Source organism: Dreissena polymorpha, chromosome 11, assembly GCF_020536995.1.
Source record: "Dreissena polymorpha isolate Duluth1 chromosome 11, UMN_Dpol_1.0, whole genome shotgun sequence".
NCBI classification, from domain to species: domain Eukaryota; kingdom Metazoa; phylum Mollusca; class Bivalvia; order Myida; family Dreissenidae; genus Dreissena; species Dreissena polymorpha.
The window spans coordinates 58,316,842-58,338,942 of record NC_068365.1 but is presented as its reverse complement, the minus strand read 5'-3'; the positions used below and the strand labels follow the sequence as shown (position 1 = coordinate 58,338,942).

At 34.8% G+C, this 22,101-nt stretch overlaps 1 protein-coding gene across 2 annotated transcripts; it reads right to left on the bottom strand.

Annotated features, from left to right (window-relative positions):
• Positions 1-11,407: 11,407 nt before the first annotated feature.
• Positions 11,408-19,881, bottom strand: LOC127850932 (solute carrier family 22 member 13-like). 2 transcript variants are annotated; one of them, XM_052384333.1, is made up of 9 exons: positions 19,138-19,881; positions 18,573-18,778; positions 18,120-18,329; positions 17,602-17,844; positions 16,016-16,150; positions 13,747-13,829; positions 13,229-13,346; positions 12,836-12,908; positions 11,408-11,698 (listed from the first exon to the last, which is right to left on the bottom strand). In XM_052384333.1, the coding sequence occupies exons 1-9, from the start codon at positions 19,447-19,449 to the stop codon at positions 11,546-11,548; spliced, it is 1,533 nt and encodes a 510-aa protein (XP_052240293.1). In that variant the 5' UTR covers positions 19,450-19,881; the 3' UTR covers positions 11,408-11,545. The 2 variants fall into 2 exon arrangements, with proteins under 2 accessions (XP_052240293.1, XP_052240294.1); XM_052384334.1 differs by lacking the exon at positions 19,138-19,881 and adding an exon at positions 18,880-19,025.
• Between the last annotated feature and the right edge of the window lie 2,220 nt (positions 19,882-22,101).

The following is a 22,101-nucleotide window of genomic DNA, read 5'->3' as shown; positions in this document are numbered from 1 at the left end:
TTTCAATTCCACACCCCTCATCCAACCTTCTTGGATCTAAGATCAATGGAAGCTGGTTTATTGCCTTAAACTGCGGAACGTTTGTTGCTATATTCGTATAACCATCATTACCCTTGCTGTCGGGTGGAGGCAACTTTAAATCCTCATCTTTCTTTTCAGTCTGACAGAGACCACATTTGTCCCAGTCTGTCTGGTGCTTTGAAATGAACACACTGACGCTAGCTATATTATTTGTGTGACTTACCCGAGGGGGTAACCTTTCACTTACATAAGCCACTAAATCTAACAGCTAATATTGACCCGTATAACCAATAGACGCAGTTACAATACATAGTTTAAAAAAAATTGATTGGAAAAACAATACTTCTCTTTGATAGAATAATTTTGATAATTAATGTATGACTTCAATCAACTATCAAAAAAATTGCTTCAAAATTCAATTTGAATCCTATCATTATATTACTGAACAGCAGGACCATACATATTGGTGTACTAACCGACCTGTGACAAAGGTTATAAAATACCACATTAGTGGCGTAATAATGATGCATGACGTAGTACTTGACGCTCCTTCTTCCTACTTATTACCTATAAATCCATAATAAGCACACCCCATGAATGAACGACGCTCCTTCATCCTACTTAATACCAAAAAGTCCATAATAAGCGCACCCCTGGGTGTAAAATAGTTTTATTTTAAAATGCTATATATATATATTTATTTATTCAAAATGTTTTAAAACAGTTGTTTATATGTGTCATACATGTGTGTGTATTGTCTTTATACTACCGTTATGATAATTGTCTTGTGAGATATACGTACATATGTGGTTCACAATTATTGTGCAAATTGCGACAAGTTCGATACAAATGTACAATATTTCACATCTAAATGTCAAAGAAGATTTTTTTTTAAACATTCTTTACAACAAAGCAACCTGAATAATGTTCGTTTGTATTCGTCTCCGAGTGAAAATGATTGATTTTCAAGAAAAATGTATAAACAAAATATTATGCGGCCGCCATTTTGAAAAAAAGGCCGCCATTTTATTTTTTTTAGCGGCTAACGTTTTTTTTAAAGAGCACATATTAAGGTACACTCATGGTAAGTTTGGTGCTTGCTCACAAGTTTGCAAGATTTTGCGGATAAATGGACCTAAATCCCCAAGCTATTTGTGTTCTGTTCTATATTGAATTATTTTTTTTTACTTCAAGTATAATATATTTTATATATTTTCCTTCATTAAAGTATACTACCAGAAACAAAATCGCTTTTTAAATACGACTGAAGATAATTGTTGAACGTTTGAAAATATAAGAGAAACATAATGTTGTTTTTTGTTGAATTGTGTTTTATGATTGTATATTTTTATTCAAAATAAAACACCGTTGCACGAAAGAAACTGGCCAATTTAACGGTTACAAATATAAAAAAGTTGGTGAATAATTGTGAATTGTTTTAAAACTTTGCTGTCTATTTCTAGTTTTAAATTGTTGTCATCACCTTTAATAAAATGAAAAATTCAATTCAAATAATTTTTATAATACTTGAACAATACTTTGAAATATCTAAAACGACGAAAATAGTGTCGTATATTTTGCTTAAGTTGATACATTAAAAAGCTCGACACAAAACCTGCATTAAGTAGCGCTAAACAGCCCCATATTCATTATACACAAATTTGCATTTTCATGCCAGTAATGTTTTAGGCGTCTCTCCACACAAGAGTATAAGCCATTTCACTTTATGCTTTTTTTTACCAGATATGTGTATCTGTGAATTGTATTTATTTGTACAATGTACGTTTATAACAATGTGTAAAACCTGTATGTTACACTTGATTGGACATGAAACCGGAGTAATTTTTAGTTAAAACCATTTACCTTACACGCGCAATATATGCGTTATGATTTCTCTGACCTTTACATAATAAAATAAGCTTTTTTTCCTCAAAGAGTTTAAATGTGTAGTCGTGTTTCACGGTAGTTTAACGTGGCATAAAAATTACACGTAAACGCACGTTGAATGTTCAATGGTTTAAAAGGAATAGTAAGTGCAATACATCCATTTCTGTACGACCGTCGTATTGTTTGTAACGTTCTCCCTGAGGCGTAGTCTTTTTTCCCTCTACTACTTCCATACGCTAGTGTTGACATTCAACGCGGTTTGTGACGTCATTTTTGGCTAGCGCGTCATGTCATATTTTCTCCTCTCAAAAAAAAACATACTGTATAGATATCTTATTTTCTACTCGGATTTGAAATAATTAAGCTCTTCCTACGGGTAATATATTAAGAACTAATCCTTGCAATTGTTCTTGTAACTGTTCAACAGTTTCTTTGACTATATCACGAATGAAGGGCATGTCTTCCTTTGTCATTACCTGACACAATTTCACGTTTTTATCATGAAACTGCTTTTCAACGCTATTATCGGATCTTCAAATCGTTTCTTAAAGGACGATAACCTGTTTTGTTGTTGTTGTTGTTTGCATGCCCGGTTTACAGATTTGTTTATGTTTGATGTGGTCTTTAGTGTGTTGATTGTAACAAACACGGTGTACTAAAAGAGGTTTTGTCTGCATGTCTATCCTCGCCTTTGGCGGAGGAAATGCGTACGCTTATTCATCGCGACCCGTACAGCCAAGAAGCAATTAACTATTTTCTATATCAAAAGCCACCCAATTCGTTTCAGGGTTATTTCTTTAAAGGTTTGAATCTAGTTCAATATTTTCAAGAAAACGTGTTTACATACATGGATATTCCAATAGACTAAAGTCCCACTTAAATTGCATTTAAATCACGATCCACTCATGATCGTATGTGCCGTTTTACTGATAATTTTCTACATTTGAGATTTAATTGTTCCATTCACCGTTACCGGAAACTGTTTTATTTTGATTTGATGACACACAAAACACAATTTTACCAACAAAGCACACAGCATATTCAGGGTTACTTAAAACGGCCGATTTTCAATTACGAAACCTAGGAGCGAAGTTAATTGTTAAATAAGTACTTACATGAAAGTGGAAATCGTTTGATATGTTCATTATTTATAATAAAGTTTTTTGTTTGTTTGTGATGCCACAAACTGTATTCCATAGAATCTACTACTGTGCAATGAATACATGAAGGCATTTAAAACACTAGGTCTGTAAGACCAGGCTGTTTATAAATAAACATATATAATTGCATACCGAACAGATCAGACATTTTATATGGACTTATACATAAGTACATCGTCTTAATACATACAGAATAGAAGTTAGTATGTCAAGTTTTGAATACATTTAAGTTCAATACAAGTTCAATTCGGTCGCCGGTAAACGATCCAAGGCGTGCGATGATAAAGAATTCAATTAACACATGTGACTTTTATATAAAGCAAGGATTGTTATTCCGAGTGACTGTTATATAAAGCAAGGATTGTTATTCCGAGTGACTGTTATATAAAGCAAGGATTGCTATTCCAATAACTGTTCACTACGACACGTGAATAGTCTCGGAAATCATAACAATGTATGCAAATCCCCGGACAATTCACATTCACTTTTTTTCTTCAACTCCTTTCAAATTATTACACAGTCTCCTGCAAACATACATGCATGAACGAACATAAGTGACGAATAAAATACAATTATCAATTTAAATTTATTGTATGTACGATAAGTTAAATTTGAATAATTACCGATGAACCATCATTATTTCAATAAAATGCACATTAAAGAAGAAGAACATAGCTATTGATGCAAAGTTTTAAGAGGTGCCATTTAATATTTTTAATTAATTGAAACAGTTTTTGACGTGATCGTATCTGCACATAAATTACGTCATAACTGTTATTATAACTTTCTTTTTAAACTAGACTAATTATTTGTCAAGGATGATTCTTTTTATAAAAAAAGTGTTTGTTATTGTGGTTTATTATACATTATAAAACTGATTTAGATGCACACAAAGGTAATCAATTTAAAAAAATACAAGATTTGTTTCGCACATTTACATAGTTATGTTCTTTGAACAATATGGGTAAAAACTAACATTAATGTTTCATGCACCTTGACATTATAATTTTTGGTGGGCATTTGTACTAAGTCTTGAGTTTAATGTTTACTATTTTATAACTTTGTTAATTTCACTTACTTGACATACTGTGGATAAATCCAACATTAAATTAATGGCACTTAATAAGAAATACTTTTCATTATTATCTTAAATTTCAGTGCTCTTGTTGAAATTTGTTCATATTTGTTTAATAACGGTTGGGGATATTTAAGTTTATTGTAAGCCTACATTAGAATAACTAGAATAATGACTCAATTGTAAGACTGCATTTCTTCTAGACTGCTAAATCAAACTGTGCGACTGTCAGTACTTTGTAATGCTGACTTCACTTCACAGTGTCAGACTGTAAGTCTGCTGGGCTTCTTACTTTATGTTGTCAGTCGATCTGTCTTCTAGACTCATAACTTCATGTTGTCAATTGTCGGTCTTCTGGACCGCATAGTTCACGTTATCAGTCTGCTTGACTGATGACTTCACGCTGCCAGAATGCCAATCTTTGGACTGAAGACTTCACGCTGTCAGACTTTCAGTTTTCTAGGCTGACGGCATCATTATGTCAATCTATTCGTCTGCTAGAATGATGACATCATAATGTAACACTAAGCTTCGTCTGAACTGAAGATCTCAAGCTGTTGGACTGCTAGTTTGATGGACTGCTGAAGTCACGCCGTTAGACTGCGAGTCTACTGGACTTGTGACTTCACGCTGCCATTCATGAGAGCTGATGACATCAACTTTTTATGTTTGTTTGTAGGTGTACAGAGTCTTTACCCTATTGTTTGAAGTGAACCTTGCAGTGGAACTATTAACGATTCACGTCGCACCGACTTTTTTAAGGACTATGACAAGGTGCAACACACTTAAGATGGTAAATGCATGGACTTAAACTTTTTACTGAAAGATGATGCTCAATTTGTCGTTGTTAGCTTTCAAATTAACAACGATGAAGAGTGTTAATGTATTGATGACTATGATTTATATCACTAGAGCAATATAATTACGCATCAGAGAGACATCTTCTTGAACGGAAAATTACATAACTTCACTGAAAGAACTGAGTGACTCTATTTATTATTAATGAAAGTTTTTAATATTAGCAGACCACACTTGCGTGGGACGGTCATATTGGTTTCTTTATGCAATTTCTGTTCTACACCTAAATGGAGTGAGACAATTGTCAGGTATTGACATTTGTTTATGCACTTAACACACTCGCTTTTAAAACCTGGGAAATGTATTACGTATCACCCGAGTATTGCTCCTAATATTCAGAAAAAGGATTAACGTGTTATTTACACGCATTTAAGTTAATGGTAAGTGCACATAACAATCTGTAACTCAAGACAACTACAGTAACCCATTGCTTTCATGAACTGTTTAGTTTTCAACTTTATATAATTACTCTATTCTTAATTCACATAAATATGCAGCGCAAAAGCATTTCAAGATGTTTCGACTTAGAAATTATTTTAAAAGACCACCGCAAAGAGCATGTTATTTCCTGACTTTGATTGGGTACTCTCAAAGGGACTTTGTTCACAGATTTTAAAAAAAATGAAATTTATTATATATATTAATAGATTGATATAATTTTTTAATAGCTTTTCTCCTTCTAAAGATAACGACTAGTTTCTGACCGGAGAAAATAAAAAAAACGTTTAACAATGTTTTATATTAAATATTATGCCACGTTTGCGTTTTTAGCTCATAAGGTGTTGCAAACAAACACAATAAACGTTTGTTGGTTTTTCTTTATTTCACCGAGGACTCCTTGTGAAGATTTTACAACACCGTTATTTATTTTTTTCCAAGCATAGTAGACGCTTGTAGGCGGAGAAATAGTCCACAACAACAACTGCACAATATTTGACCTGTTTGCGTAACACAATTTAAACGACATAAACTTTTATTTGATCTAGGTTTTGTTTTATTTATACACACTTATCCGACACAAATTATTCATGTTCGACCGATTACGTTATCCTTGGTACATGACCAAAATGATCTAAATCAAATATTTACAATTAGTTTAATTAATATATATGCTTGTTAGAAATATTTCAAATGGTCTGATGGTTCGATGGAATGTTGAATGTCAGTTATATTAACCAAAGTTTGCAAATTATTTAAGATTAGTCCAGCTTTGAAAACATGATTATAAATTAAAAATCGCCAATCTTTTGGGATTAGTTATACAACAAAGTCATGTTGCAATCAAGTATTTAAAGTGAAGCAAAACAGGAAACTATTGCAAATACGATTTGTATTCGCAAAACATGTATAAGTGTCTAAAAATAGCTGGCTGTTTTTGAATTATAATTTTCGATAGACGTCATGTTAAGATAAGATCGTCAAAAATGTTTCATATGGCCACTGATGCAATATAAATTAAATGTAGCAAATAAATAAGTTAAGCGTATGGAAAGCATTCCACGATGAAAACCTGAATTAAACTGATGGTAATGATTTATGATTATTGAATGTATCGTAATCAACAACAAAAGGACAATGGTTCTCATTGAACGCTAATCTGGGGAACGGTAGCTTACTTATGTAATTCTCGACACCATGATGTTTAACGCTAATTAAACGACTATTAACGTTTCTTGCCATGTCAGTCTACATTCAACATTTCACAACAACGCAATTGTCAGGATAATTGTGACCTAAGATGCTTAATTTGATACAACTTAGCACTGGTCTGGATACATACAAGATTTTTAAAACCAAATGATACACCGTTGGGCTTTGTCGTTCGATTTGTCTGGTAAAGTCTTTATCCCGGCGTCATGCCATCATTGTGTTAATTTATACAAATACCATTTTCAGATGGATAGAAAGAGAATCAGTGAATGTTTGAACGCGCAGGGACCTATATGTGTCTCAGGAAATGGTAACGAGCTCAACATGATTTCCCAACGTGGTGTAAAACTACACACACGAATAACTTTGTGTGGACACCTGTCCAATGCCGATATTAGATCGCTGTGTTCTAACGTATGTAAAAATTAAATTCCAAATTTCTCGCTCAGTGACATTACTATGCAGCGGACAACATAGACATAATCCTACATAAAACAAGGCATTCAACAGCAATACTACTAACAGTCATAGCGAGTGGAATCGTGAACAACACACTAAGGATATATACGCATTTCATGCGATTTTTATATAAAAAATTAATACAAATATTTAGTGAATATTTTCGTTAATAACATCAGAAAACAAATTGTGTAAGTGTTATTTATTACATACGCTTAGTGTGAAAAGGGATTGCGGTACCAGCGCAGGCGTCTGAGAGCGTCATTTCCTTTTCGCAATACCCGAATGGTACGTAATGTTATAAAAAAACTAACATTTTATGCAGTTTCATATTAAATAAATAATACAAACCCTGTAGCCAGTCTTGTTAGGGGTGAACAGTGTTCATCGCGAAATTTATAAGCATAGACGCCACTTTGGTGGTTTTCTAACTATATTTAAAGTAATGAAACTTGGCCAGGATATTTCTCCCAATTAAATATTGGCAAACCGGTAGTTTGAACCTGGGGTAAAAAAAATAAAAATTGAAAACTCATAGATACAGTAGATACAGACAGGAATACAATTAATTAGAAAACTTTAGTACGAACATATTAATCAGTACAACATATAGAATTTCCTTCACTTTGGAAAAGTGTTCTGAAAGCTTGTATCAGTCGTGTTCAGTGTGTTTAGTTATATCTCACGAGAGGTGTACGCAAGTAAATCTAGTTCCGGTAATATTCTGTAGTATTGAGTGAATTGTGTGATTTTTTGCATTGAATATTAAAAAGCGTATGTATTTGTGGCAGATAAATAATTCGCATTTACAGAAAATACATGAAGACAATATACTTATATGCATGAAAAACACAGACAGGGAAGTTCCCTTTTGATGAATACAACTGTTCTTTTGTCGCAAAACATGCACATCATGTATTTCATCTGATTTGCTCATTGCAAATTCTCGTATTAAAATATTTGCAAATGATATTGTTGGCGTGATTTATGCTTGCAGGTGCATTGGTTCAGTCAACATCTTAAAACAAAATACGGCAGTGGATATTTGTTGGAATTCAAGCTGCAAATACATTTAATGCTAATGTTCATAAGTTGTTTACTATGGCAACCGTGGCCATGCAGTTTAGCGAAAGGGTTCAATATAAAGTACCAAAATCTGTAGCTGAGTCTTTGGCGAAGATATTTGATGCATAAGTAAAAAATATATTTGGTAAGTTATTGTTTAAATTCATTATGACAAATCATAAGTACAATGTTCTGATAAAAAAAATGTTATATGTTTTAATAAAATAAGTTTCACTAAATAATTAAAACATATAATTCACTTTTTACTTCTAAAAAAGATGATTACTAAAAACGACAAATATCATCTACTGATGTTGGGACAATAGCATATAAATCGCTGAAATTGGCAACCAGGGGCAACTTTTTTTCGTACTCAATTTTGTTTTCGTACCCAAATCTTGTTTTCGTTCCCAATTTGTTTGGCTTAATTGTTTGTACCCAAAATTTTAGAATCCACATTTTTTTCGTATCCAAAATTTCTTATGATAATACAGTCAATCTCAACTATGTAAGGCCCCATTACCAACCCTGGGGCGCCCCGCCCACATAGACCACGCCAACCCAAAATTTAGTTTTAACATAACTTCTTCATTAATTCACAAATTTTCTTCGAATTAATACTTAACATCTCTTAGGAAAACACGGTCTATCTCGACCATCCATGTCCACATTACCCACCCGAGGGCCCCTCACATAGGCCATACCAACCCAAAATTGCCTGCCTTTTCGTCCTTTCTGTCAACTATCTCCTCCTACACTATTATTACTAGAACTTTCAAACTTAAACACATGGTAGCTATGAGCATATGTGCGACAGTTCACTAATTTGAGTTTTGATCTGACCCCTGGGTCAAACATGCGGCGTGGGGATACGCGTCGGTCGATGCCGCTATTTCAAATATAAGTTTAAGTTAAGTCTAGTTTAGCGAATATGCTCACAAAAAAGACATGTGTCTTTTATCTTTTGAGAAACTGTTGTTATATTCGGCTTATCTAATTTAGAAGATCAGCGTCAGCTTAGACTGATCTTGATCTAGCAATCATCCTCTCTGAAATGTGGATCTGCTGTCTCAGAAATTATTATTGTTTATTTAACGTATTCTTTTGCAGACACTTACATGTTTTAATTATGTTAATTACCGTTTCTTTTAATTAACCATGAGTTATTTTTATTTAACTTGTTTTGTATGTTGATTATTAAGTTAAATGATGCTTCAAGAATCTTGTGTTGTTTTTTAAAAGTCTCCTGATGACTTAGGGTATCTCGCTATAAGACAGTTAATGCATGAAGAGTGTTTAGATAGTTCACATATTTAAATGTTTTATTATTTGTTATAGAAATCAATCGATGGTATTTTACGACAATACTTCATTCGAACAATTAAACTAATGGTTTGCTAAAGCAGTAAATGAATCCATGGAAGTGCACGCTAAACATTTAGACGATTTTTGACTTAAAAGCAGTATAATCTTTGGTTACAACATGTATACTGAACGATCAATCAATAAACATTGCTTGATAGCCATACTTTTCCACAAAAATAGTTTCATGATATCATGATGAAAGATCCCACCTTAAATGATAAAATTGAAACAATTTTAGAATATTAATGTGTTTTACCGTTTCCACGTGCAAACAGATGAAACCATACATACCCCAAGTGCTTAAGCGTCCAATCTTCACGGATGAATGATTTCACCGTGAGCTTGCTCAGAATGTAGTCAAATTATTGCACGTAAAATCATCATTTTAACTAATAACTGAGATATTTAAGTTTGAAATGTCTTGCGATAGAAAAGTCTCCAAGTGTATTCACAATATTGAAGACAGCGCGTTTCCAACGTAAACTAGAGCTTTAGAGTATACCACCACATGCTGCATTGACACAGAATATTTTGAATGCTGTCTTCACAAAACAAGAGAAGCTAATTTATGGCGATGTTTTAGAATTATTATGCCATGCATTATCATTCGTAGTTAGACGAACTACTTTTGTCTACTGCGAAGTAATACATCGTCTTGTCCATGTGCAATTTGTGAAATATGAAAGAATTAATGGAAATAATACCATTTAAAGAAGAAGTAATCACATGTACATCACATATTATGGATAGGACAATCCTTGAATGAACGAGTGTCGCCCGGGCCCGGATTATTTGGACAAGTACAGCAATCAACAAAAGTGTGGTGAGTCATAGCGTAGATTTAAGCAAATTATGGCCATTTTGACTGTTGAACTCTTGAATTCTTTCGCATGACACGCCGTCCAATGACTGTGAACAAAATTAATGTACCGAGTCATTTAAAAATCTCACAATGAATGACATTATTATGGCCCGGAAAACCTCATTTATGGCCATTTTTGACTTTTGAACTCCAAGTGTGACCTATACCTTGGAGATATCGACGTTATTCTTTCGCATGACACCCCGTCCAATGATTGTGAACAAATGAACTGAGTAATTTTAAAATCTTACAATGAATTACATACGTATGGCCCGGACAAGATCATTTATGGTCATTTATGACCTTTGAACTCAAATTGTGACCTTGTCCTTGGCGATATCGAATTAATTGTTTCGCATGACACACCGTCCTATGATGGTGAACACATGTACTAAGTCATTGTAAAATCTAACGATAAATGACATAGTTGTCTCCGGACAAACTTTCGGTTTAAAACGCACCAAGTGACCCCGTGACCTTGTTTTTGACCCGGCATGACCCAAGTTCAAACTTGACCTAGACATCATCTAGATACAACTTCTGGCCAAGTTTGGTGAAGATCGGATGAAATTTTCGGGACAGACAGACCGACCGACAGACCGACCGACAAAGTGGCTCCTATATAGTCCCATTACCAATGGTAATGGGGATTCAATGCGCATATTTAAGCAGATCGCAGTCGTGTCTGCAAATCGTATGATTTATGCGCGTCTGATGCATGGCAACCTTTAAAATAAGGGCATGCCAAAGTGAATTATGTTTGCTGAAAATGTTGACGAAGGGCAAACGCATACTTATTGCACAATCAGTGAAATTAGTTGTCAGTACGGTCTCCGCAAGACAGGCAAATGTATCCGTGACTCGTCAAGAGGGCACTGTTGTCAATCGTTCGATCAACCTGAGAGCAGGCTTTCGGCTTCTTTAGCATGCATCAAACACGCACACTATACTTGCGTACGTTGTACAACGTCATTTGAGGGAAGCTAGCATACATAAACATTTAGGATATATGTGATTTTCTTAGTATAAAAGGCAAACACTTTTTTAAATCTCACGTTCATGTGAATATGGGGGCAAATTTCAGGATTTTCCAAGCTATAAAAATTGGCGCGTTTCAAAAATGTCAGTATTTCTTCGTGTGCTTCATTTTCCGCGCTTATTAGAGCGTGTGTCATGGCGCTGAATCTGGTCGGGAAGGTCGCGGTTCTTTGTTTCGTCCAGCAATACACACAGGCCAGTTGATAATAGACAGACGATGCCGCAAACCAGATACAGCAGTCCTTTGATATCACGACTCTGAATATAGAAAATAATAAACTTAAATTGGATGCTTGTGAGATTGGGTAAGCAATTTAAAATATTATGTATTATCGGTAGTGATGTCGCTATGTAAACCTTTCATTGTTATTTTCATTATGGTACAATGCCGAATAATATGTTCAATCTAAACACAAATCATCGACAACTAAACAAAGACTGCGTAGTTTCGGTGGTAAGGTGGTTATATAGTACCCATCAGAGCGACAGGAAGGTTAATTAATAACCAACACTGTTGCGACATTATTAATGCATTAATATGATTATTCTGATATATGTAACAATGATTACTCCAGATTATCAACTACACCTGGCGTTTTTTTTGCGTGTACTTTAACTACGATAATTGTGTTTTCTATAACCTAGAGGGCCCGTTTTCGATTCCCAACAGTTTAACTTTTTTTCTTGTTATTAATCTACGTGATATACTTTTAATTTGGGTTTGTTTTCTGCGATCTTTTAAGACACTACGTGGGCCAGGGACAGCTAAAGACATTCAAAAATCTGTGAACAATGAACCAGCACTAGTGCAAAAAAATATATGAACTGTGTATGAAATATTTGGAGTATCCCACTTAATTTATTGATCCGATGAATACTCCCTTTTTGTCATAGATAAAAGAACTAAAGCTTCTTGTAATTTTTCTCTGAAGTGTTCTTATTATCCGCTGGTAAACACACTTTACCACAACAGAGTGCCAATAAACAAGGGTACTACTAGTAAGAGATCGAAAGGGGGGAGGGGGTAAAATAAAAAAGGAAACAATCAAAACGCTCATACCGTATAGAGAAATAAGCTAAAAGTTATTTATTTATGATAGCGTTTGTATCAAAGAGATGGAATTTAACAAGAAACCTGTATTTCAATCAAGTAACCTACTTTTTTATGTATTATGTCTTCAAAAATTAACGAATGTCTGTATAGATTATTTGTATAGTCTTCGATTCGGCCTTATATATAAGCCACAGTATGCCAAATCGATAACAGGACGTATCACTGCTCCCCAAGCGATATCAACTAAAACACAATAAAGAAGTAGTTCATTAAATACCGATATCTTTAAACCCTTACGAAATCCTATTAACTAATGCCAACAGTCTATGACACCATGTTACCAGCGTTATAATCTGTGGGGCCACCATCGATCCCACCCTGGATACGGAGCTGATGAACCCTCCGCCAATAAATCTGCGTGAAAACAACAACATTCAAATTATGAACACCAAATCAAATTAAATGCACATTGTTTCCCTCGATTATGTATGTAACTCCGATTATGTATGTAACTCATTTATGAATTTTAAAGATTTGAACAACTGTCAGCTTTATGTTTACGAAATTAAACTGCATTAGAGTCACACACACACATAAAGCCTTCATTTGCCCGTCATACATTCTTCATTTCACAAGCAACGCTCTAACAAAAGACAGATCAATACCTTTACAAATAAATCTTTGGCTCACACATTTCCAGCGCACACACCGATCTCAACTGCAACCACACTTACCTGACGACCGTGGGAAAGGACTCCTGAGACCACAACTCGTTGACATCCCACGCAGCGCTCACACACAGCTTGGCGCTTAGTGCGAGCGCATTAAGTGCTGTACCGGAAATGGACAGGTCTGAAGAGACGAAGCGATATTTTGATAAATTGAAAGTATTCTCGACGGAAAAGAACATAATTGGCTTAATGTCTGTGGTTGCTTTTGTTACGATGGTCTCTACATGTAATAACAGTTATTTTTCTGGTTTGTGCAGGATTGCACCTTATTATAAAGAGAAAAAAGTTAGACCCTACTTGGAAGCAAATATGAACCAATTATGATAATAAGATTCAATAATTAACTAATGTATGTATCGATCGGTAAAATGAGATTGATCATTAAGGATCAATTGAAAAGGGGGCGAAACAGTGTAAAAGGCTAAGCATATACATGTACTAGAATCAAAAGTATAAACATGTAGTCGATTTGCTAACCACTGCGTTCACCGGTCAGCCCGATTCCGAGGTGTTATACTCACTAATAAATTTGAATATTCCAACGAGCAACCCAAACACGCCTCCCAATGCATATAAGCCTGTGCACGTCAACTTCCGACCTTCCCTGGAAAGTTGAATCATTTAATAGAAGGACACCACCCAAACTCATAGACATAGATGATGACGTCACTACGTTATTGTCACCTCTATACTATGAAGCATCACATTCCACTGGTTTGGGTAATTTTGCTTCCGTCAAAGCAGTTCAGCGAAGGAATGAAATTTTAATAATGAAAGAAAACTCGTTTTTAGCATAGGTGCAACGCACCTATGCTTAAGGTATAAGCTACATTTCGAAAACCGACATGGAATGGTTGACCATTATAAAGCCTTACCTGATCAAAAATCAGACGAAATATCTATTCAATATAGTATATGGTAATTCTTACAAAAAAAATTTTCAAACATTTTTCTAACGTTTTCTTCCAAGAATATTGCTGACACCGTTTTTAGTGAATTTTTCTAAGACCGTTTTACGTGAAAAAACCTTCTAAGAAACTAAAACAAATTTCGTTCGTAAAACAATTCTGTTCTTGTTGATAGTGACCTCACACCTAATTACTATTTCTGTTCTGGGAGAGGTCAAATGTTTACATAACTGGATTCATAAGGCCCTTGTTTACGGATATGTAACATTTCATCGGTTAATTATAAATAGAAATTAACATATTCTCAGCAGGAAGTGGGGCATAACTCACTTTTATTCTTTGAAAATGTGTAAAACAAAATGGCGGAGTACGATGAATGTTTTCTGATTTATGACATGGATTCTGACCTGCCTTTCTATGGATTTGATGAAGTAGAATTTGAAAGTAATAGAGATGTGTTAATTGAAGTTAAAATGATTTACTTTGAGCCAGAAATTAACGTTACGAGTAGAGCTAACAGTTTAAATGTGGCATCGGATTTAATGGATTCGCGCGAATTCTGGACGAGTGTTGTGTCTGTAAAATATTAAATGGAAAGCTGTAAATGTATCAAGTCGGAAAAGAAAACGGATGGTTGCATAATGGTAAACGTGAAATAATGTAATTCTACGTATTTATTTTCATAGTTATGTCATTTTGTAACCATTCACATTCGTCACTATTTGGATTTCCCGTTTCTAAAAATAGAACATTTTGGTAGCAACAACAAGGGGGCGACTCGTGATGTCAGAAATCGTTAAGGTTACAATATACTTAATAATCGAGTTTGAAGGAGTCATGAAGGGCTGTACTCTAAACAAATCATCATATTTTCCTCGAAGGCATGTTATACACTTTAGAGTGTTGTTCTGGTTTTATCGTTTGGAGATATTGATAGGGTAAGCATATGTGTTCACTACTAAATCCCTGAAAAAGGATACGGTTGGAGATTTAAGTAAAAAAATGGCACTGCAAACGGTTACAATCCACTAGAAAATGGCCGAAAAAAGGTGCAAAAACAGTCGATTTTGATTTGAGTCGAATTCTTTTTTGGTTTGAACATGACATACCTTTTTTATTGCTTAAATCGATTCAGCTAAGAATGCCCGTCAAGAAAAGGTATGGTTATGGGGGTCTCTATGTGCAAAATGTTGTATTTATTTTCGCTCAAAGTTGTCGCTTTTACATCGAAACATATAAGGAAACGATTTAGTATATTTTGACCTAAACATTTACTTCAGCAGCAACTTCCCTGTATCTTGCAACTATGCTTTCAGCGCCATCGGCGCTCTCGTTTATTTTGTGTTTAAAACGGAATGTTGTTTCAAGAAATATTATTTAATTATGTTTAAATGCGATTTTGAATCTCTATTAAGACTGATAGCGATTATCAGAAGCACGATTACTTGACCTACTTTTGCTTTCACTTTTCACTCGTAAAAGAAGTGCTACCCACAATTCCGTTCGCGTTAGTACACGGGTCAGTAAGACCGATGTGTTCACAATAATTCGCCTGTGTACAGCGAAAATGAAAGTTGACAGACCTTGGTTTCTTGTATCTTTCGTCTGTTTTTCCTTAACATAATTGTTTGATTTTCAAATATTCAACAATTTTTAAAGACCGATATACCGTAAGATGAATTAACGAATTATAACAGAAGTTCAAGTTAGATAACTTAGTGTCCGTACTGGAATCGAGTAAAAATCGATAGACCGTACCGCACTCAATGCTTTGATATGACATGATTAATATTATGAGAGTACACGACTAAGCTGAATGGTGGAAAGCTACACAATTCACACATCCTCTCTACATAATAACTCATCGAACATAAATACCTACCATGTGTTGAAGAGGACCGCGACATAGTTGCCGGGTATGTCGATGATGTTGACGAGAAAGAGATTAAGGAAGAATTCACCAGCCAGCTCTTGCACCCCGAAAGCGATACCATAGTAGCTGTATGAAGAGAACAGCCTGCAAGCAATTTAGAAAATTATTTAATTAGCTGTGCATTTCCCCAAACAGTTGGAAGCATTTCACAAAGCAATGCTTCATTAGTCCGACAATACATATGTCCAGAAATATAATAACTTATGTATTTACTAGTCATTTATAACCGCTCGTAGCCACATAGTGGGGAGCGTTTAGGATACCGTATTGTTCGTTGTCAGTCAGTGCGTTTGTGAGTCCTTGAACTTTTTTCGTAAAGCGAATTCTTATCATTAATCACTAGGTAAATTTACACATGCTCTTTAGATTACGTCTTTCAAAGATCTACCGGTAACTTGGCATATGTTGGTCGCCAGAGCTTAAATAGATTTTGCTTAAATGAAAACTATTATTCTCTGAAAACACACGGGTAAGTATTTTTACTATTTGGTGTGCCACATCGGCTATTGGTCTTCTTACAAGTTTGTTCACGTTCAAAGCACATATGGCAACGGCACCCTGGCTACATGATATATAAATAAATAAATAAATATATGTATATATATATATATTTACTTTGAAGCAAAATTCTTCTCTCAAACCGCAAGGCAAAGGCCAAGAGGTGTTTTATCTGGCATGTGCCATCTTACAAATATAGCTTTAACCATGCCATGGGTTTAAACTGGGTGTACTTATTCCCCTTATATGTATATAGTAAAAGCTTAATCTGAAACTGCATGGCAAGGGGTACTTGTCACGTAACATCGTATGATGATCCGATTGCGGGTTTGTTTAAACAATTCCCATAGGATTAAAACCGGCCTGTCCCGTTTACTTTAACTGTATATAGTGAAAAATTAAACAAATTACTTCTCCCATTAAACCTCAAGGCAAAGAAGTTTATTATTTTGCATGAAATCTTGATTGATGGTCCCCTGCCACGCCCTTTTTTTCTCAAATCTCGATACCCCCCTGTAGGAAACATAATTTATTCTATATCACTGCCGTGTTTGACGAGCTTCAATATACGGCTATAGTAAAAATTGTTAACGCTGTGGATGTAGCTTTTTGCGTCCAATTATTATGAAACTTGCTTTTAAGGCATGTGTTAATGATGAATCGACAAAGTTCAATGTGGTTTCGGAAACATCGCAAAAGATGCTCAAATAGTTAAGTTCCGAAAGTCTAAGATGATGGACCAATGGTCTATGGCCGTCTTGTTTAAATAACTTGGCAAACAATGGTCACCGTGTGGATGCGGGGTATCGCGAGCAACACGGTATCTCTAGCTCAAAAGTCAAGGTCACACTTAGAGGTCGAAGGTACAACATGTGCACAATACAATCGTATGTGTCCAAACAACGAGTCTATGACACATCTTATTGTATTTTTGTTCAATTTATTTAATAAGAATTTGAACTTGAATACAAATCGTTAATATACTTAATTAGAATATATTGTTTACGGAAAATATCTATACAAATTATTTATCATACCATATTAAAGCGAACAAAAGTGTTGTCTTCCGTATTTGGCGCGTTCGAAACAAATCTAATACTGAATAAACCCTTAGTGATTTCGTCATTTCGGCTTCCTTCTGCTCTCTTTCGATGACAACCGTAAGCTTTGTAAGATTAGGTTCCGGTCTGCGATTCACACGTGAAACCTTTCTGATTGCTTCTTGCGCTAAATGTATTTTTCCGTTTGAAACGAGCCACCGGAAGCTTTCAACAAAATAGCTGAAACAACAGTGAAATATTACATTACTGGCTTAGACTTTAGCATGAATTTGACATGAATAAATGTATATTTTATACAAATTCAAAACATAATGCAACACGTGCTAACCCAAAGTAATCAGCAATTGAACGCAAAACAATGCAATACATAGCACACCGAACCGTTCCGAATACATCGCAAAACAATCAAGTTAACACAGCTGAAATAAAAGAAAAATAAGGGCAAACCCACTGAACACAATACAGCAAACACAACATGCAAAACATATACTTACAACCAGCCAAACATCGCAACCCCCGCGGCCACCGCGATAGAAATATTGAGCAATTTCCAGTCACGTGACCAGAAGCAGAATGCCGCCATGACACTTGCCCACAATGAAAAGCTTGGAATGAGGAGAAGGAAGACGCGCCATCTATTCCGAATGTACTCAAACATTAGCGGTGCTGCCATAAATCCCGTAGAGCCAAGACCAATTATGAACCTATGATATTTTTTTGAAAAGATATTCTGATAACCGTATCATGCGTTCAACATCGTTTATCCTAAATTCCAAATAAAAATAGATTTTGTATATGAATGCAAATCATGTTCAATGTGTTGTTTAATATTTCCAAATTATCGTAATAAATCTAAATTCGTCTAATTGTATTAAAGGATGGTTGTGTTTTAACACAATTTGAACGTTTATGTTCAAAAAGAAATTGTACAGGCATTTTGGTGTCACCTCATGCTAGCGAACATCTGCCAGTTCACCGAGAAGTACGAGATAAGATTGGCCACTCCCAGTACAAGCACGTTCAGGAAGAAAGTTGGCTTCCTGCCAATCCCGTCTGATACGTGACCCCAGAAGATCCCGCCCACCAGCATGCCCGACATCTGGATGGTGGTGATCGTCTGCGAGACCCACTGCCGGTCACAGACGAGACCCCACTGGAGAAGTTGGAATATAAATAATATTATGTCGAAGTAAATTATAATAGACAGTGACAATTGATTATAACGTTAATACCTTTCCGGTCATCACCACTCACCATTGCTAGCACAATGATTGTTCGTGGGCATTTCCTCCCAACCTAGGACTCAAGTAGAGAACCTTGCATAAGTGTTTGCGATTATATAACTCAAATACTGTTGAACATTTCGAAACACATAAACACATTGTCTGGTCGTTAATAAGTGATGTCTCGTTGCGATTTCGTAATTGAGTACATTCCAAACGGGTTGTTTTTAAATGTTACCACAAAATTTAGATTCATATCATTGATAATTAATTAACATGGACTCAATACCTCACTAACGATCGTGCGCAAGTTGGGGTCGTATTCTATAATGTCACACACTGTCCCGTTGACATCACACGTATCGGATGACGTCAGATTGGTTCCATTTTGGAATACCACGCAGGTGAAGTTCGGAACACTCGCGCTGTAAGCCATGGTCATCATGCTCCATGAAAGAACGAGGAGATTTAACGAGCTAATAAACGTTCCAATTATTTGGAAAGTCCCGAAGTCGCCAGTTTCTTTGATGATATTTCCAAGAGAAACGGCCTCCTCTTGAATGCAACCCGATTCAATTTCGTTCTCCTTCGATGCAGCCATTAACACCAATTCGGCTGGTCGCGAAAAATAGTAATTTATCCTTGATTTCTTCTTTCGTAATTATTTTTTATTTGTATCTTGTCAGTGAGTTTCGTATACAAAATACCAAATATTGTTCCGCATTATTGTAAACGTGTTCTATTGAATTAACTCTATATTTTCACTATGTTTAATATACCTTGCCAAGCAATTTTACGGAAAAAAAATCAAACATAACCTCGTATACAAATTAAATTCATGTTCCGTCGGATAAATTCATGTCATGCAAACATTTGATCAAATTTTATGCACAATTTCAAAAAATGTTTTTTTATCAGATACGCTTTTTTCGTTATGCAAAATACTAATCTATAATAGAAGTATATTATATCCACACAGTAATAAACTTGTAACTTTCAATAATTGTTGAGGAGTTATATATAAAGTCGTGGGTGCATTCATATCGCGTTTTATATCTAATTACATGTATGTTCTATATATTATGAACAATAAAGGGTCCTAGTTAAGTGTTTGATGGACGATTTATTTAATACTTATTTGACCTGAACCAACTTGACAAGTAGTCTGGATGGTTGCGTTTCTACGCGTCTATCACGATACAGACCGCGACCTTTAATTTATGATAACAAAAATTAGTGCAACACGTCATTTTGTCGTTTAGTGTAACAGTTCGATATGTTACTGTACTATGTTAAAGGGGCCTTTTCACAGATTTTGGCATTTTTTAACTTATTCATTAAATGCTTTATATTGATAAATGTAAACATTGGATCGTAAAAGCTCCGGTAAAAAATCAAGAAAAAATTAAAAAAAGGAAAAGAACATTGCCCGGAGCAGGTTTCGAACCAGTGACCCCTGGAGTCCTGCCAGAGTCCTGAAGTAAAAACGCTTTAGCCTACTTAGCTATTCCGCCGAGTACACATTCTCGACGTATTTTATACCTTATATAAGCAATCTTCGTAGTTTCACAAAATTTAACGACAAAAACAGAACTCTCCAAATTATTCAATCGTTTCGCGTTGCAACGCTTTATAATTTTTAGGTTTTAAAATCGTCAAAAGATGCATATAATGGCTATATTAGAGCATGGTTAATGTTCAGTATTACTGTTTCCTCACAAATATCATAACTAAAACGAAAACTTACGAATCTGAAACAACTTTTTTCAATTTTATCAATTTACCAAAGCGTGAAAAGATCCCTTTAATGACCATGACGTAAATTGAAAAGAATGATTTGTCATACTTTGGATTGTTTCGTTTCCTTCTCGTCCTTCATAATACACGCTAAGACGCGATGATAACACATTTAAGGATAATTCGTTACAATTGTAGATGACATTACATTATACATAGTCGGAAGCCACGGTATAAAATCAATCGATCAAGAAGCAGTTGTCAGGTAAATCGCGTGTTAAAGTGAACGGGTTTCCACTGCCGCAATTTTTAAGCGAAATAAAGTGTATTCAAAGCATGTCCGATATTACATACGTACGGGTTGCTTGCTGTGAGGGTTTTTGTTTATAGTCGGGCCAATTGACAATTGTGTAACGGATTGCATACACAAAAAGAGGATTATAAACGTAAGAAATGAAGGATGTCGCACTATCTTTGAGTTTGATATTGATATAAATATGTAGGAATGACACTCCTGAAAGTCGCACACACTTTGTTGCAAGTTGACCTTGACGTGTATTTGAAAACACTTTCTTCTTTTGTTTTGTTTTGTTTGAATAATTGCTTAAAAAATACGTAGTTATATTTAATGGTTTGTGTGAAAACAAACAGTCGTTGTACCCAAGGATCTACAAATAATCATCACATATCTTATTTATTGATCTTTGCTGTACTCTTTGGAAAATGTTCACAAACCGTATGTATGAAATTCCTTACCAATGCCGTACGTGTTTTGCATTTACCAAACCGGTTGTGTTGGATTTCCGTTTAATTTTATAAATGTGCCTTTGTTCTGCTTCTGTTTTCATAAAAATAAAGCATTTATCTATTAAACAAGAAGTGAATATATCTCTGTATTTTTTAAGTATTATAACATAGAATAAACAAACATGCTCTCTTATTCAAAACAGAAAAACCAAAAACATCCGCAAATAACATTAAAGCCTTACAACTTTTATGGCATAGTAAATTTAATTGAAATAAAAAACATTTTTTATCTATGCCAATTAGTATATACTGGTGGTTACAAGGTAGAAATCCGTCGTTTTTGCGCTTTAAAACTTAAAAATAATCGCGTTTGTCGAAATGGACGTATACGTCTATAATTCCTACTTTCGGATTTAAAAGCGGTACCGTTTGAAAAATAATTAATAACTTGCTAACTAGGCTATAGATTTAATTTTATCTATGTCAATTAGAATATATCTGATAATAACAAGGTAGAAATCCGTCTTTTTTGCCATTTAAAACTTTAAAATAATCGCGTTTGTCGAAATGGTCGTATACGTATAGAAATCCTACTTTCGGTTTTAAAAGCGGTACCGTTTGAAAAAATAATAAATTGCTTGCTAACTAGTCTATATATGCATGTTGATTTGCCAATGATACAACACGGACATCGTCAATCCATAATATACCTCTCAAACATGCTTATAATAACCAGAGCAAAGGCTAATAAAGCCCGTAAATCAACAGA